The sequence below is a fragment of the Medicago truncatula genome, chromosome 3, assembly GCF_003473485.1.
Source record: "Medicago truncatula cultivar Jemalong A17 chromosome 3, MtrunA17r5.0-ANR, whole genome shotgun sequence".
Classification (NCBI taxonomy): domain Eukaryota; kingdom Viridiplantae; phylum Streptophyta; class Magnoliopsida; order Fabales; family Fabaceae; genus Medicago; species Medicago truncatula.
In genome coordinates this window covers 45,488,952-45,505,128 of record NC_053044.1, presented here as the reverse complement: position 1 = coordinate 45,505,128, position 16,177 = coordinate 45,488,952, and the positions used below count along the sequence as shown (strand labels likewise).

At 34.8% G+C, this 16,177-nt stretch overlaps 2 protein-coding genes across 4 annotated transcripts; one reads left to right on the top strand and one right to left on the bottom strand.

Annotated features, from left to right (window-relative positions):
* Positions 1–1,745: 1,745 nt before the first annotated feature.
* On the bottom strand, positions 1,746–7,315 carry LOC11437925 (metal-nicotianamine transporter YSL3). 2 transcript variants are annotated; one of them, XM_013605986.3, is made up of 9 exons: positions 6,952–7,315; positions 6,288–6,668; positions 5,585–5,757; positions 5,173–5,270; positions 4,943–5,077; positions 4,652–4,841; positions 4,452–4,566; positions 3,409–4,298; positions 1,746–2,166 (listed from the first exon to the last, which is right to left on the bottom strand). In XM_013605986.3, exons 2-9 carry the CDS (start codon positions 6,646–6,648, stop codon positions 2,134–2,136), a joined length of 1,995 nt encoding a protein of 664 aa, XP_013461440.1. In that variant the 5' UTR covers positions 6,649–6,668; positions 6,952–7,315; the 3' UTR covers positions 1,746–2,133. The 2 variants fall into 2 exon arrangements, with proteins under 2 accessions (XP_013461440.1, XP_024635978.1); XM_024780210.2 differs by lacking the exon at positions 1,746–2,166 and having other exon boundaries at positions 2,886–4,298; positions 6,952–7,306.
* A 1,225-nt stretch (positions 7,316–8,540) lies between these two features.
* Positions 8,541–13,355, top strand: LOC11421663 (ATPase family AAA domain-containing protein 1). 2 transcript variants are annotated; one of them, XM_013605985.3, is made up of 5 exons: positions 8,542–9,129; positions 11,155–11,313; positions 11,442–11,737; positions 12,361–12,469; positions 13,143–13,355. In XM_013605985.3, exons 1-5 carry the CDS (start codon positions 8,622–8,624, stop codon positions 13,145–13,147), a joined length of 1,077 nt encoding a protein of 358 aa, XP_013461439.1. In that variant the 5' UTR covers positions 8,542–8,621; the 3' UTR covers positions 13,148–13,355. The 2 variants fall into 2 exon arrangements, with proteins under 2 accessions (XP_003602314.2, XP_013461439.1); XM_003602266.4 differs by lacking the exon at positions 13,143–13,355 and having other exon boundaries at positions 8,541–9,129; positions 12,361–12,762.
* The last annotated feature ends 2,822 nt before the right edge of the window (positions 13,356–16,177 follow it).

Sequence of the window (16,177 nt, the reverse complement as noted above, 5' to 3'; positions counted from 1 at the left end):
CTTCATTAACTTTCATCTTCTTTATCACCTCTACACAATGATTCTCAACCCAAAACTCAAACACTTCAACCTTAACTAAAAACATTTGTGTAACCTTCTTCTAAGATCAAGCAATTGAAGGATAGTCGGACTAAATCAAAATTCTTTTTTTTTTGCCTGACTCGTTTTCCATGCTGAGCATTTGAGAGTGAGAAGCTATACGATGTCTACATCGTGTCCACAAAGTTGTATTTCATCTATTTATTATTAGTTTTTTTTTTTAATTAAGATTTGGCTGGAGAGGAGACAAAAAGCATATTAATCAGTTTCAATCATTGGATTTAAAAGAAAAAACTACTAGTACCAATTGTATTGTACTGATTATTTTTCTCTAAAAGAATTTTTAATTATTTTATTGGTAATATGCATTTACGTGTGTCTTTGTTTTTTGTTTTTTTGAGGAATTTACGTGTCTTTGTTAACATTAGCTGAACGACACTGTTAAAAAAAATTACATTCAAATTGATGCTTTTGAATTTTGATTATGTTTTATGTTATAACGACGCACTTTGAATTCGACGGGAGAAATTCAGAAATATCATGTTGAACAAACTCAAGTTGAATTGAATTCAATGCCAAATAGTAGGTCATTGATTTTTGATGTACTTAGACTTAGACCCTCCAAAAATGCTACAACATGTATTTCCTATAAACTCCCTTTACATTTTTTGGTACAAATATACTCCCTCTAGTTTATTTGCATGAACTTAAACTTTTTAATTTTAAAATAAAATAAAATAGGTAAAGTAAAGAAAGTATTTAGAAACACGTTTTGCTTGTCTTCAACTTCAGTACTACCTCCGTCCCTAATTATAAGATCCTTTTAAAAAAATAATTTGTCTCTTTTTATAAGATCTTTTTGGTGTTTCCAAGTATATTAATTATTTCTTTACCAACATACCCTTATTTATTTTGCATTTTTCTTCAATCAACAATAAATATTATATTGAAAACATAAATTTACTCTCTCTCTTAAGGATAAAATTGTAAAAACAATAGTAATTATACACAAATTTAATACTACAACCAACTTTCTTAATCTCCGCATTTTTGACAAAAAGCTCCTATATTTAGGGACGGAGGTAGTACTAACTAGTAACAACAATACACAAAATCAAACTAGTTAGTTAAACTACTAGTTCACAACTACCACTCTTGAGAAAAAGAAAAGTCCACAAAAACAATGGGCTAGTCAATTCAAAGTAAACAAAGTCAAACCACTGTTGGTCTGGTCGTACATCACTCGTATGCATTGTGTGCTGGGATAACACTTTATGTTGAATATTTTGTTATATGAAATTTTTATTACAGACTAAACAAATACCAGTGTTATTCAATATTTGATACTCTTACAACACTTTATTTGAAACAATCTTCATTATCACAGGGCGTAGCTCAATTGTTAAAAATATCTAAAAAATTTCATTGGATACTACCTAGATACGTTTACTTATGTCTGAGAATTTATAATAGTTTTGTCATTTCGTGTATCTATAAAAAAATCTCTTACGCATTCTCAAAGCTTAACCTTCACTCGATTCACTTATCTCAATATTCTTAAAGTATATATCTCTCTAATTTGTGATTAACACCTATTAAGAAACTCACTTTCACAACCAAGAGGATAATGTAGGCGATGATCATTGGGCTCGAACTGCGCAGCAAAAGCAGTATAACTCATGGTGCAAATGATGCAGTAACAACAATTGATGCAACAAGTGAAAACCTTTCAACAACCACCACCCCATTGAAAAGTGGGGAACAAGAACAAGGCCTTTCATGAGTTTTATAAGTTGAAGCCGCCAAATTTTGAAGGATGTATTAATCCATTAGTGGCTTAGGAATGATTAAAGAAAATGAAGAAAGTCTTTAATTATCCCCTTGCACCAAAGAAGAGAAGGTGATTTTTTCTACCCGCATGCTCAAAAGAGGCAAAGACCTGGTGGGAAGGTGGAAGGGCCTACATGATTTTCACTCGCGTTGAGCTCCCTACTCCTCGCTTAGCGATTTGTTTTGCCCTGAAACTTCAACCTTTTTGACTTAACTCGCTTCCAACTCGCTTAGTGAACTGCCTTGAACTCGTAATCTTTGATTTTATCCAATCCATGTATCTTTAAGAAAATAACCCTACAAAATGTATATAATTAGGTCAAAGTATCTATATTGGCTTTCAAAAGCTAGTTTACTGATATTTGCTATAATTTTATGAATTTTCCTTAGATCACTTGTAAAACAAGTCAATAAGTACCAATAAAATATGTAAAAATACGTAAATTCGGCACTTATCAATGTTCAATTAGAATTACTAGGTTAAAAGTTAATCATCATCTATGTAGAATGTTAGAATAGGTTAATGAGACACAAATGTGGATTATGCATTATGCATTTAGGTAGAGATTTTTGGAGAGTAATGAAACTACAACTACTAGATTGTAATTAAACATCTAAGCATAAAATGCTATGAATAATAAAATTTACTGGTTATGCATTGTGGGACTAGGCAGTGTGAAGTATTTATTTTATTGCGGGGTAGATTAGTTAAGCTAAGACATTCCTCCAGGCACATAGGAATGCCTTAGATGTCAGTTACATTTTAGGCAGGTAAATGGGACGCTACGTGCAAGCTTTTATTTAGCAACTACGTTGATCGTACATATCACGTTGAATTACCCACATCTGAGTGATTTTGCAGATGCGTCAAGGAGTTTTTCTCATGATAGTTAGTTAAGTTAATTTATGCGAGTTAGTGTATGTTACGATAGTAATAAGTGAATTGTTGTTAAACCGAAAGGGCAGATTCAATCTAATCTATGATCTAATGTAAATTCACTTTAAAGGGATATGTCTTGTGCTCAAATTGGTCATCCTATTCAAATATGTCAAAATTTGTCACAGTATTTTTGCTTACAATTTTTGTACACATTCTTCTTGTGGAATATAAGCTGGATTTACATATTAATCTGGACTACAAAGCTTGCACATTTTATGTATATATATATATATATAATAACTAATAAGCAAGCCTCCTAGCTATCCTATGGCATTATAACCATAAATACCTTAGGTAGAGTAATCTAACTACATCTAATTCCTCTAATCACTATAAGTAATATTATATCACTGAATGTGAACTTTGGACTTGCTGCAGTAAACAAAAGATGCAGTTACACAGATATCTATCTCTACCGAATGATCTCAGATTGGATGTTCCTGATTGCGCAATAACAAAAGCAGCTTAAAATTATCTCGGCAATTAATTTGAGATTGAACGGTTGAAATAGATAACCTTGGGACGCAGTTACTGCACCAAATCCAAATCCGAACATTCTACCTAGATGGGAAGAAGCTCATGCATATTGGGGGACGAACCTTTAACAAAGCGAGAATGGATGAAGGAAGAATCCACAATCCATCTCCACAAATCAAACCAGAAGCAACTGCAGGAACCATCAAACCAGCTTCCTTTTTGTTCAGCATATGCCATGCAAACACAACTAAACTGCCCACACACATATCAATGGCAAAGTAGCCACCAACTAAAAAAGGCACAGCCATAGCCATTGGAAGTGGAATCCATTTCCCAACTTGTTGTGGGCCAAGATCTCTGACCAAATTAGCCACTATAGCAAATGCGAAAAATCCACAACACAATTGCAAGCAATGATCTGGAAGAGCAGAAAAGCCTTCCACACCCAAAATTGCCATGTTTCTATATATAATAGCATATGGAGCCTTGTAAATACCATCTGGATTTCCAACATCAAAAGCCTTATAAAAAAGGAAGAATGTGACAGGAGCAACAACACAACCTATTGCTGTACCAATTGCTTGGCTTACAAGCATCGAACGCGGTGAAGTCAGAGTGAGATGGCCAGTCTTCAAATCGTGCATCAAATCAGATGAAATTGAAACAATAGATTTAATCAAACCACACCCTACAAGTCCAGCAACTACACCATCACTTTTTCCAGCTAAGGCTGCAAGCACAAAGAGAGCCACTTTTCCATAGTTATAGGCCATGTTCATATCAGTTAATCCAGCACCATAAGCATTGCAGAAGCCGAGCGAGGGTGCAAAAATATACGCAAACAGGACGAAATACCACTTCACCTGAGGGAACATCAACGGGATTACAACAATTGAGACGATGGAAAACAATACGTACCCTGTACATGCCAACCATATAGGAATATTTTCTCTTGCAAACATTTCGTTACGTCTGAGATCATCAAGAGGCAATGGTTTCTGGTTACTGGAGACTGCAGTGGCAAAGAAATATTAGATTTTACAGGCAAATATGAGACTCATTGTGAACAGTATGTTTAGAATCTGAATGAAATCCTCAAGGACAGGAAAAATTATACTCCCTCCGTATTTAAATACGGAGGGAGTAAGTGATTTCATTTACTTACATGTATTAAGATCCCTCTTTTTCATGTTGGCATGGATATTTGTGCCAGTGAAATAGAGAACTTTGATAAAATTGTAAAGCCCATCACCAAGAATCAAGGCAATGGAAATAAAAACCTGTAGCAAGGGATACAATTTGATAAGATCTAAAAGCAAATAATATAGATTTGATAAGGTCTAAGTTTAGCTAGAATTGAAGGACCTTATAACCATTGAGACTCCTCATGCTACTTTCTGGTATACTAGCAGGGAACCATTCTCCTTTTAGTCCTTTGATTAATGGCCACATGATGCCCCAAGAAACCACAGCACCAAGAAGTAATGATAAATTAACAAGATGAGAACAAATCATTCCTGCTCCAACATAAGTCATACTGAAATCGAAGTAAAATCTGCAAAATTAAAGCGCTTTAATCAGTAACAATTGGATAATCGTTCCATAGCCGAGAACTTTTACAACTAGTTGTAGAACAAGAAACAAAGGAATACACACGAGTTTTTCCATGCTTGCAATCCAAAAGTAGGAAATTGAACAAATCCACAATTATCTCCACCGGTGAAGAACCACTGAAAGAATGCCCACACAAAACTTGCCGAGAAGAATTTCACGAATCCATGAACCTGCTTCCTGGGAAAGAAGTTGAACTAGTTTGAGCTCCTAAAAAATTCATTAAATTAAACACTCCAAAAAAGTTAAAAAGAAAAGACAAAATAAGTACATACTTGGCCATCACATCTCCTTTAGGAGTATGGAATCCATTAATGAGAACAGCAGTAGCAGTTCCACTTGGATAAGTTAATTTGTAGTCTATAATCATTATCTGTTAAAGAACACAAATACCATCATCAACACCATTCAAGTCAAATAGAACCAAATTCTTTAGCAATATTTTTCTAAAAAATATCGTGGAAGGGAATTTTTTTATTGTTTAAAGTGATACTAAGAATCATTCTACAACCATGCTAAAAGGATTTAAACTTCTTCCCGTGAGATAACAAGATTAAAATCTTAACACTAAACTGACACCTTATACACCAATTCTTTAGCAACATTTGAATAAGCAATTGCATTCGATGAATCTAGTGCGAAATCATGAAATTCATTCAATACAATGCTAAAATGAAATATTACTACCTTTCTGATGGGGACCAAAGCTAAAAGTCCAACAAAACTGGTCACAAATAGAAATGCTGTCATCCAACCAATTGCAGGCTCCTTGGTACTACCAGGAGTATTCCCTGGTGTATCAATCCCTGCTTGCTCATAAGTCCTCCTATTCAACCCCAATAGATAAGATCCAAAACCACCTACAATTATCACACAAGTTCACTTCAACAAATCGCAAACACACACACATAAACTTTATGTTACACCAAATATCTGTTTGGATTGGATTAATTAAGCCTATTTATTTCGGAGAGCTCACGTAAACAGCTTATGACATGGCTGTAAGTTGTTTTCAGCTTATTTCCGTAAGCTCGCTCTCCAGGATAGCTAATGAAAACAACTTATAACTCATATGAAACCATCTGACTTTATTTTATTTTTTGTTACAGAAATAGCTTATACATAAGCACTTAGTTAATCCACTTATCCAAACAGGGGCCAATTCAATGTCCCTAAGCTGCTTTCAGCTTACTTCCATAAACTCTCCACAAGATAACTTACGGAAGTAGCTTATAGCTTATATGAAAACGGTTTGACTTTATTAGATCTTTTGTTATAGAAATACTAACTTATATAGAAGCACTAAATGAATTGCTTGTCCAAGCAAGGCCCAATAGAAGGTAAAATGATTAGAATAGAATCATAGAGCAAGAGAAATGCAGACACTAACCTCCAACAGCGATGCTATAGCAAGCAACTGCACAAGTTTGAATGATAGTATTCTCTTGTCTTGTGAATGGAGCTGATACAATATTAGCTTTTGAAAGAATCTTAGTCCAACTTCGAATAAACACGAAACCAAGTAGAGCAGCAGAAACATTGAGATTAGGGACTAATCCAGTAGTGAGATTGAGTTTCATCACAATCACACTATAAATTATTCCAATTATAAGACTAGCTATTAGTCCTCTAACTGTTATCTGTTTCCTCCATGGTGCTATTCTATTCAACTCTTCATCCATAGCCACTTGACCCTCTTCAATGTGATGATTCTCAATCTCTCTTTCTTCTTCATTGCTTCTAGTATCCATTGGATTCACAGATTCCACCACTGTGATTGAAAAAAAGTTTAAGAGAAATAGGAAAAAGAATTAATATTCAATGATGATGGCTTAAACTAAAACTCTTTGACCACGTTCTTAAAAATCAATGGGACTGAAGAGAAGTAATAAATAATGATTAAAGCAAATCTGAAAGAGAGGTGTGCGGTTGTGTCAGATTTAGTATTATTCTGAAATAAGCATGTTAGAATCTGATTCTTCAAATTTGTAGAATTTTTTTGTCACGTAATGTAAAAACAGAATATCAGCTCAACAAATGAAGAAATATCTTACCTTCAATTATTGTTTTGACAGTAGAACGTTGAAATAATGAAATGTAATATAGAATTCTAAACCGGGTGTGAAGAGATTAAGGAAACAATAACATGGGCTAATTCAGAAGTTGTAGACCCTGGACACATTAATTTATATTTGGCATGGCTAGAGGAAGACAAAATAAAGTCCACTCCCTCTCAACATAGCTTGCATGTAGTACAACGTAGTACTACAATAAAAAGAAGTTTCCTTAAATTTTCATGTTTATTGTACTACAACTTTGTTTTAGTGGTAAAAAACCTACTTTCCAGGTAAGCTTAAGATGATGGGCTGAAAATCAAAATAGTCTACCATTGACTCATATACAGGATTTTAGTTAAGAAGAAATGAAGTGATAAAAAGTCGAGCTAACGATTAATCTCTAGCAAACAAATAATAATAACATTTGAGTTAAAGAAAAAAACATAAATGGTTTATTTTGAATTGTTGGATTGTTATTGTTTGTACTGTTGGGGAGTAGCGTGTGGCATAAACATGGGAAGATGAAAGGTCAACAACTCCACCAGTAACCGAAGAATTATAATAGGATGCGGCGGGACCAGGTTGTGTGGTGGGCCCTACACCATTTTTTCTATTGGATTCTCCACAACTAACCACCGTTCGATTTTTTTCTATCACTCCTTTCATATCCAAGACAAGACAAGATTGACGTGCGTAATAATCAAGCAACAACAAGAGACACCATTCACACAAAATTGCACATAATTTTTATTTCAGCCAAAAATGATCCTACAACTTGTTTATCCCCATGAACTTAGTTTGGGAGTTCGAACACTGTCCACCACAATCTAAAACTTGTTCTTATTAATTGGAGAAAAAAACAATACTAGTAGCTTTTTTGAGGAAAGAAAAACAAAAAACAAAGCTGTAACTTTTTTTATAACAAAAATAGATATTATGAACTTTAATCTAATTTCCTTTCCCAGTTTGCTAATATGTCCTGTTGTGGCAGTTGCTTTCAGCTTTGGCCTTTGGCCGATATTTCTTCGCTGCTTTTGTGTCGTTTCGCTTCAAGTATTACTCCAATGGTAGGCTAACCCAATATATTTGTGAATAAATCAAGTTAATTTTATATTATATTTAAATTTTTTTTTTTTTGTTAACTCTCCAGTTAATGAACTCTAGTATACGAAGTTCGGTCACAAGGTAAGTAAAGTCTCATAAAAAAATGTTTCATCTAAAATTTGAATTCAATCCTTCCAAATGATTTGTCTTTTGGTGAAGTTCATTAATAATTTGAGTTCAAATATTTATTTTTTAAATGACTTGAGCGAGCTTAGTGCTTGTTTATTTGTGCGGTGAGTGACCGCTAATGCACATTCAAAGTCAATATCACCGTGGTTTTGAGAAGCAAGCCCTCGGGAATGGCCTGCCTAAAGCACAAATACTTTGTACTCAAGTATTTAAGTACTACAGTACTTAAATTGGGTGGGGTGTGGGTAGAAAAGAATGGGATATAGGTCGAAGCTTTATTAAGGCCCAACTATTTTGATAAAGTAGCCTAGCCCAATGGAACTCAATCTTCGTCATCAAACTAAAGCAACTCCTCCTCCAAGCATGGTGATTCTTTTTGTTCTCGGTAGAACGGTTCCGCTGCAGAGAGCGGAAAATTACAAAACAAAGAAAGAATGTCGTCGAATTCACCAGCATCAGAATCTAAGTTTGTAACTGATTTGATTTTATTAGCGGCGAGCGCCGCATTCAGTTGCTTAATATTGTACACCGGTTATTCATATCTTGACCCGAACCGTCAATCATCCAAAAAAGCCCTCGAACATAAGAAAGCCATTGCAAATCGTCTTGGTCGTCCTCTCATTAAAACCAATCAATACGAAGATGTAATAGCCGGTGATGTTATAAATCCTGACCACATCGATGTTGAGTTCGACAGTATCGGAGGATTGGAAACTATTAAAGAAGCTTTGTTTGAGCTTGCTATTCTTCCTTTGAAACGATCAGAATTGTTTACCCATGGAAAGCTCTTGGGGCCTCAAAAGGGTGTCTTGTTGTATGGACCACCTGGTACTGGCAAAACCATGCTTGCTAAAGCTATTGCTAAGGAGTGTGGAGCAGCTTTCATTAATGTTAGGATGTCTAATCTCATGAGCATGTGGTTCGGCGATGCCACTAAGCTCGGTAAGTCTGCTCTATTTCTGTTAATACTTAGGGCGATAGGAATACCTATATCATACATGTAAGACTGTTCTTGTTGTGGATATGTTAATATGTAGTCCATTAGGGAAATTAGCCTCTAAATGGTGCATTTGATCGGCTGAAACAAAAAACAAAAACAACACAGAATAAGGTAGAACAACACTTGACAAACTTTTATGGTATTGAACAATTTTTTCTCTTATACTATGTTTTGTGGACAAAATGCTGTTTTGCTATTTTACACAACTTGTACTTGGGTTGCCAAGTTGCATTGTGGTTTAGTGAAAGACAAGAATTTCAGTTTTTGTTGTGTCCCTTGCCCCCAAATTTGTCGAAAACCTTGGAACAGAGTACAAACAACTGAAGTTGTTCTGTCATGTCCCTGATTTTGATTTTTTAACAGATCAAACGAAATGAGAGAACTTTGAAGAAGTAATAGTAGTTTAAAACCTTTATAGTAGTATCCAATAATTTGAAGATACGATCTTGTAGTGAAAGGAGGTGTATCATCTTTCATAAAGAATTAAACTTTGACATTAAGTTGAATAGAACAGAAGTCGCCTTATGCTGTCCCAGTACCTTATTTTTTTAGAAAAACCAATCTTTCTCTGATATGGTTGTTGAAAATAACCTTTTTGTCAGTGTGTACTGATTCTTTCGTTTCAATGTAGAAGTATCAAAGCTACTTTTTATCAGTTAGCAAATCCTATAATAGATAGTGTTTATTTGACAGATATTCTCTGATGATGAATCTTATTGATTTCTTGTTTTTATGAATGTGGTTTATCAATGATGATTCTTATGTGTAATCTTTTGAGTGTTCTAATTCCAGTGAATGTGCATCATTAATATTTGTAGATTGTACCCACAATTTTGTAAATGGATAAAAGGATTCACAATGGTTTTGATTTTTAATGTCTTATTTCAAATCTAGATATTTCAGCATGTACTTGTTTTGATTCTTTGACTAATATTGCTGGTATATTCTCTATTTATCAGAATCTGTTGTATTTTTGCTTTGCTGTATCTATGGCCCAGACCAATATTAACCTTTTCTGCTATAAAACTGGCTACTTTTTTTAACAATAAGACAAACTGCTGTTGATGAATGTTTTCTAGACAATCCTAATTTTTTTAAATTCAATATCTTGTGAGAGAATATGTAGCCAATATGTTGCTGTGTGTCTAATGGTCACGGCCTCACAGGTGCACGTCGTGGAATCAGCCTCTTGTAATGTAATATAACTTATATAAGTCTGCTTACAATAGACCCGTAATGGTTCCAGACCCTTTACTAGATCCTACCACTGTGGGAATTTCGTAGGTTGCCTTTTTTATCATCGAGGTTGCTGTTTTTTGCTTTCAATTTCCGACTGAACTGCCTGCAGGTTTGTTTGACACGCATGCAATTTATACTGCTTACAATAGATTCATTCTGTTTGATGGATAAGGCCATCTGTTCATCTAATGGCAATGTGTTGTTCTGATAATGATAGTAACCTTTATATTGGGAAAACAAGTTTATAACATATGAATATCCCTCCCTCGATCGATTTATGGGCATTTGAAAAACTTTCTAGCTGCTAAGACTAATATTGAACTGGTTTCCAAGATGAGGCCAAAATATTACAAATAACTCTAGTTTTGGAATGAGTAAAAGGGTTTCTGTTTATGTTTATGCTGTTTGAGTTTTTTGTCCCTGTATGTTCCTCGTTCAGGAGTGTATCTGTATAGCGATGGCTACCCTTGTTGGTTCTCTAATTATTGTTGATTAGCAAAATGTGTGGTTATTTGGTTGAAGGCTTGCAGCTGTTCGTGCGCACATAGGTCAAATTCTTCATTAGAATATCTAACAAGGGCATCCTGGCATACATAACTATGCTTCATTTATTAAACCCTGATATAATTGTATCTAACCTTTCATGTGATCAATTTGCTTTATGTTGTTCATTTTGAATGCGGTTCTTTGTTTTGGCCTATCGTTAATATTATGCTGTTCTCATGCAGTGGCTGCCATATTTAGCTTGGCTTATAAGCTTCAGCCTGCTATCATATTCATTGATGAAGTAGACAGTTTTTTGGGTCAACGTCGTTCATCAGATCACGAGGCTTCGCTAAACATGAAAACTGAGTTCATGGCTCTATGGGATGGGTTCAGCACCGACCGTAAGTTCTAAAGTAGTTGACACGTAATTTTCATTCGTGGCATAAATTTTCAAAATAAGTGACTATTTGGATGAGGATTTTACTAGCAACGTCTACTACTTTAAATATATTTTTTGGTTTACGTGTAGAGAGTGCTCGAGTTATGGTACTTGCAGCAACTAATCGCCCTTCAGAACTTGATGAAGCAATACTTCGGCGTTTTCCTCAAGCCTTTGAAGTTGGAATTCCAGACCAGAAAGAGAGGGCTGAGATATTGAAGGTTATCTTAAAGGGCGAGAGGGTTGAAGATAACATAGACTTCAGTTATATAGCTGGTTTATGCAAGGGTTACACCGGTTCAGATCTATTTGATCTTTGCAAGAAGGCTGCATATTTTCCTATTAGAGAACTGCTGGATGATGAGAAGAAAGGGAAACAATCTCAAGTTAGTATATGTGTCATTCTCTTCTGCTATAATTTAAAATTTTCGCAATAGTGAATAATATGCTGTGCACAGCTGTCGGCTGACTTGACTGGACTGCATTTCTGTATCTGTTTCAGTTTCTGTTGCCTAGAAGAGAAAATAAAGGCTTAATTGCACTTTTGGCCCCCTAAGTTTTAGATTTGTGCAATTTTGCCCCCCCCCCAAGTTTAGCCCCTTTATGATTTTTTATCCCCTCACATGTTTTTCCTTAATTTTGAGTTGATATGGCAATTTTGAATGACATGGAAGCTTGCTATGTTTGCCATAGTGGATATTATCAATTTCTTAAAATAAAAAACTGGTAAAATTGGAGAGCTCATGTGCCTTCCCTTCAGTTGTGCATTTGCTTGTGTCCCAAATTGTTTAAAAGTGAAATCTTGCACTTCAAATTGCCTTCAAAATTAGGGAAAAGCATGTGCGGGGCTACAAAATCATGAAGGGAAAGGCACGTGAGCAGAATGTTGTGTTGGATGTGTGGCGAGACTAGACAGGATACAATTTCATATAGTCTTGTACTCTTGTTAACTAGTGTGCCTTTGGAGATCGAAATTACTGAGCAGTTTTATTTTATTTTTATGTTTCAGGAACCTAGACCTTTGTCGCAGTTTGATTTAGAGAATGCCCTTTCCACTTCACGGACGACGGCTGTTGCAAGCGAGTATGGTGTGTCATCATCAAGACGGACGTTTCCTGGTGAGTCAGTTGATTATCAGGGTCAAGCTGCAATCAATGAATTCTCTAAGCTTATGGTTTCTTATATGCTTAACCTCCAATCAGATTCCCAGGATTCTTAAGCTTTTGAATTTTTCTAGAGCATTTTTATACTTTCATTTAGCTTAGTCCGGATTGCAACAATGATTACTTTGTTAGTTATACTAGTTCTAGAACATTTATTATTTATTATATTTATTTATATATTTATTATACACTGTTTACAAAAGTGCCAAGGTTGGCTGCTGCATTTTATTCAGTATTTGATGCATCAATTCTTCTTGTAGCTCTTCTAGTTCCATACATGCCATACTTTATTTCTTCTGATTACTGTTGGGGTAATGCATATATATATTTATGATGCAGTCAAATGACAGAAAACTAGAATAATATAAATTTCCACCGGGCCTCGGCTGTTAAGTGGACACCGGTCATTTTTAGAGTTGAATCACGCATTCTGCTCTGTTTTGTTAAAGATTTGTGAAAGAGAAAAACATATTATAATCTGGAATCAACTCTAAAGAACACTTACTTTTAGTCCTGGTGATGCTAACACAGCCAAAAGTTCATCTACATTGCTGTATTATATAATAATTTAGTGCATAATAAGTGGTTTAATTGGATCTAACACTGAAATGCCTAACAACTTTAACAGATTAAGCTAATATTCACCAAGACAACACCTTTATCAAGTTGCCAACATCCATCGATGGTCGAGACCTGGGGGAATAACTGGTATCGGAGTGAATGCGGCATGGTTAATCCCTCCAAATTCATATCTTTGATAACTTAAATATTTCACACAAATTAAAAAAATCATTTAATTGATGTATATATGTACAATCCAACATTTTGTTTTTCATAAAAATAGGTCATCCAAATCCATACAATTTGTTTTTCCAATCACTTTTTACGCTTTAGTGTATTTGAAATTATACCATTTGGTACTCAAGTATTGGGAATGTCCTCGTCTTCCAAGCTTTTTGCTAGAGGAATGTTTCATGGGACACTGTTTGTAGAGATAAAAAGCACGGTGGCTTAGGCTTGGGGAGGATGCACACTGTTAATATAGCCTATATATGATGCGGACCCAAGGTTTTGCATAAAAAATACAAATGTGGCGTTGAGCTGTTGACGTGATTCCGAAAGTCGATAAAGATAAGGAACAGGGCAATTTTTGGCGAGGTATATGATCAACTTGGGACGGGTTCTTAAAGTTAACAACCTGGAGACTTGGATCTGGACATTTGGTGGAATTTTGGAATGATAGATGGTGACCGTCATGATCTTCCGTTGTTATCATGTGTGGAGAACCAAGTGCCTATGCATGAAGCTAATAGATCAGTTGCCAATTATGTTGATATTGTAGGGAATTGGAGATTTCAGGATATAAAAAATCGGCTGCCTCATCATGTAACATAAGTGATAAGTAATTTTGTTGCCTCCTTGTCTATCAAGTGGTGATAATTGCTTAGCTTGGAGGATGAATAACGATGGTTCCTTCTCCTTATCTTCCGTACTTATGAATCTCTTGAGAAGAATAATGGTCATGAGTGCATCGTATTATCAATCTTATTTGGAAGTGGACAAATCCTTATAGAATTCAATGTTTGTTATGGAAACTTAGTCATGTCTCTCTCCTAACTAATGAGAAGTGTTGTTGGAGGAAATGGCTAATATTCATACGTGTCTATTATGTCAAAACGGTGTTGAGGACCATATGCATGCATTTCGCGATTATAGAGTGGTGAAAGAATTTTAGAAGTTGTTGAACCCTCGTATCACGACTCATTTCTTTGATATCTCGGATTGGCAAGATTGGTTGATGGTTAACATCCTACACAAAGGTTGTTGTGATGTTCAATGTGGTGTGAGTTATTTTGTGCGGCTCTAGATAATATTTGGTGGAGGCGTAATGTAGTTGTGTTTGGGTCCGAGATTGTGGATAATTCAAAGCTATAATCATATATGATATAATCAGAGAGTTTGTAGCATTAAACATATATGAAGCGGTCACGAGAACAGAGAACTTGGCATCTTGTGACAGCATCCTTCGAGACGATGATATAAGCTTTATATATGGTTTTGCTGCAAAAATTACTCCATGTTCTGTTCTAGAAGCTGAACTTTGGGGGCTTTTACACTGACTGAAGATTGCTTAGAGTAGAGGTTTTAGGAATATCAAAGTGTATGCAAGTAATTAAGTTGATATCGCATAAGTTGTCAATCAAATAATTGTTCAAATAATATTACTCTTTATTAATACCCATACTCATATGACCCGTATAGAGAATATTGATAACTATGAGTGTTCAAAGCCTCAATATACCACAAATATCATTTAATTCTTTATTTTTTTAGTTGAACAATATCATGTAGTTTTTCCCCTAAAAAAATCATAGTTTTTGTCAAAAAAATTAGCAATACATCAAATAGTTAAACAACCACTTGATATGGAATTGAACGACAACATTGTATACGAAAAGTTAAAACCTTAAGATACTAACTCTCTCCCTCCTTAATAACTTATAAACTCTCGCCCCACAATTTTTAGATGCATTTATTATTATTTTTTAAAATATAACCCCAAAAACAATTTAGTATTTAATATCTTTAAATAATATATATATATTAATTGCACTATCAATTTTTTTAATATATGCAATTTGCATAGGAGACCTATATTGTTGGTGTAGGGTCAACTAAGGGTTGCAAGAAGTTTATTTGGAAAAAAGGTTTAAGAAAATTTGGAATGTTTCATAAATTTCTTTAGGAGTATTTTTGTAAAAAAAGAACATTATGTATTAGAATACAAAAAAATAATGCCCATCTTTCGAGAGATCATTAGATTTCAGAATTATTCTTGCATCTTGAGGTACTTGGTTCGAGACTAATCCGACCCCGACTAAATCACAATCAAACCTTTAAACTTTGGACCTGTGCCTACATCAGTTTAATATACAGTCCATTTAGAATTTGGTCGATAGATAAATAAAATAAGACCTAAGTTAACCTTTATTGTTTCACTCAGAAATTAAACTTAAGTTGTCTTGGACAATTTATCCATTGATGAAACTCATATCCTCCATAAATTTGTTACTATACTGTAACACAACTTTTGAGAGGTTTAAATGGTTTTTTACTATCCTCACCCGATCCCTTTAGGCTATGTTTGGATTGGTGGTGAGTGGTGGAATGGAATGGAATGGAGTGGGATGGAGCCACATTCCATTGTTTGGTTTTGTAAAAAAGGGATGGAATGGAATGGAGTATGATGGAACCCATTCCATCCAATACCACTCATTCCTTCAATTTTTCATTCCACCCAATTTGGGGTGTATCCAATGGAATGGAACCACATTAATAATATAATTACCATTTTGTCCTCAATTTTCATTCCCCAATTTCAAGCGCGCATCTTTCCCTCATTTTTTTCACATCAGCCTTTTTATTGGTTCTGCTATAGGCTTCTGTTGTGTTTGTTTTAGGCTTTTAGCTGTTATGGAAGGTTTTTTTTTTTTTATTGCGCATCAATCCTGTATGTTGGGTAGGTTCCTTTGTATTGGTGTATTCATTTTTTGCTTGCATATGTTTTCTGTCATGTACAACTGGTGCGCTAATTGATATGTCCCTTGTAACAGTTTGGCTGTTTGCACATCTTGTGCTAGCCTTTTTGCAATATTAATGTGC